The sequence below is a fragment of the Pteropus vampyrus genome, unplaced genomic scaffold (assembly GCF_000151845.1).
Source record: "Pteropus vampyrus isolate Shadow unplaced genomic scaffold, Pvam_2.0 Scaffold175, whole genome shotgun sequence".
Classification (NCBI taxonomy): domain Eukaryota; kingdom Metazoa; phylum Chordata; class Mammalia; order Chiroptera; family Pteropodidae; genus Pteropus; species Pteropus vampyrus.
The window spans coordinates 139,009-141,106 of record NW_011888956.1 but is presented as its reverse complement, the minus strand read 5'-3'; the positions used below and the strand labels follow the sequence as shown (position 1 = coordinate 141,106).

At 64.6% G+C, this 2,098-nt stretch overlaps 1 protein-coding gene across 1 annotated transcript in view; it reads left to right on the top strand.

The window, feature by feature from the left end:
* The window catches only part of AKR1E2 (aldo-keto reductase family 1 member E2), an 18,266-nt gene that overhangs the window by 12,366 nt on the left and 3,802 nt on the right, over positions 1–2,098 (top strand). Inside the window, exons 3-4 of the mRNA XM_023536981.1 lie at positions 76–198; positions 2,001–2,095. Coding sequence (XP_023392749.1) covers positions 76–198; positions 2,001–2,095 — 218 coding nt within the window. The remainder of the gene's footprint in view (positions 1–75; positions 199–2,000; positions 2,096–2,098) is intronic.

Below are 2,098 nucleotides of genomic sequence, written 5' to 3'. Positions count from 1 at the left end.
CGTGCGAAGGAGCGCGTGCCTCAGGTGGTCAGTGGAGTGGACGGCCACGCCACAAGTCGTTCTCGTCCCTGCTAGGCCATGGAGGACCTGGTGGACGCAGGGCTGGTGAAGGCCATCGGAGTGTCCAACTTCAACCACGAGCAGCTGGACAGACTTTTGAGTAAACCCAACTTGCGGTTCAAGCCACTGACCAACCAGGTGAGCTGTGGACGCCAAGCAGCTTTAGCTGACACAGCCGGCTTCTCCGCTGTCCCCACCGCGTGCTGGAGACGAAAGCAGGGGCAGAGCACGAGGCAGGCTGTGGAAGGTGACACGGGGCAGTGGACGGTGACGGCGGGCGGGCGAGGCCTTTTCAAAGGCGTGTCTGTGAGGAGGTGGCGTTGGATGGAAGGCGAGAGATGAGCGTCTCCCCGTGTGCAGCCGTGGGGGGTCAGCAGCTGTCTTGGGAAATAGCAGCAGGCCTGGCAGGCCCTCATCCCTCGTTGGTGATGGTCAGAGGCCGCCGGCCTCCCGGGGGAGAGCCAAGGGCCCCTCCCCCCTCTCCCCAGCCGAGCAGGTTGCAGCGGGAAACCGCGGGACAACCGAAAGGTTCTCAGACGCTGCTGAGACTTTGATGCCGCAGGATGAGGGGTAGTTTCATAGACTAGCTGGCTCTGTAAGGTGAAGGACATTTATTTTACTTAAACTTCTTATTAGCATCTTGTGTATTTGCAAAAAGTGCATACGTGAGATCAGAGTTTGGTACATGCCCATGACGGCCCTCGCCCTGGGAAAAACCCCACGGCCGGCGTCCCAGGAGCCCCCTCCCGCCGAGGGCTGCCCGTGTCTGACAGCGCAGGCTGGCCTGCGGACCGTGCCCGGACGTGCGACACGCGTGCTCCTCTGGGTCTGGCTCCCCACACGCAGCATGTGTGTCAGGGCCTCCCGTGTTCGCGCGGGGCCGTCCACCTTGTCCCCATGCGAGGGTCCCGTCTGCTGTCGAAAGGCCTTCGGGCTGTCCCACTTTGGGGACACTCCGAACAGAGCATCGCGTTCTGCACCTTGGTGTAAATGGCACTCCAAACCGAGGCACAGCAGACGCAGGAATCCCCGTGGCTGGGCCTCGCAGGCAGCTCGGTGAGCACACACTGTGCAGCGACCAGAGCCAGGGCCGGCCACAGCCTCTCCGAGGCTCTGGCCACCAGCATGGGGAGCGGCCCACATCCAGCCTGCTGCCCCTGGTCTCCCCGCCTCCAGACCTCGGGCACACAGGCTGTTTCTGTGCAGAGCTGCTCCCGCCGTGTGTCCGACATCGGCTTAGTGGTACTTTAAATTAGGGGCGTGCTGCCGCCCAGGCTGTGAGGTGGGGAGGCCTTGCCACCCAGTGGGTGGTGAACCCCAGCAGCACCCCTTCGAGGGGTTTCTGGGGAGCCAGCGGCCTCTCCTTCAGGTCCCTGGCTGTGCCTCCTGGCCTGCGGGCACTGTCCGTGGTTCTGAACCCGCTCTGCCGCGTGTTTACTCTAAGCCTCTCCCGGCTGGAAGCAGGTGGGCACTCAGGACGTGCAGGAGGCGGGAGCCTGCTCTCGAGTTTCCTGAGCTGCCCCCGGGGGTTGGCCGCAGCGTGTTTGTCACGCGTGCCTCCCCTGCCTCAGTCATCCGCTGGACAAACACTCGCCGAGCACCTGCCGTCCACCTACATGTTGGGGAGCCAGGTGTCTGCGAGCAGAACCCAGGCCCAAGTCCCCGCCCCCATGCAGCACTCGCCCCAGTGGCCAAGCAGCCGGTCACAAAGAGCGACGACACCTGCGATGCCCACTAGTGGCCCGCGTACCGGGGCCACGGTGTGCCCTGACGCCATCCCTCAGGCCTGTCTACGGGCGGCACCTCTGAGCCCCGCAGCCCGGCCCTTCACTGCCAGGCGTGGGCCGCGGGCTTGGGATGGCCACGCGGCTCGTCGGGGGCAGGGCTGGGATGCCGACATGGGTCCGAGTGGTCTCGGTCAGCTGTGATTGTCCTCGCAGATCGAGTGCCACCCGTACCTTGCTCAGAAGAACCTGATCAGCTTCTGCCAGTCCAGAGGTGTGTCCGTGACTGCGTACCGGCCCCTCGGCGGCTCCAG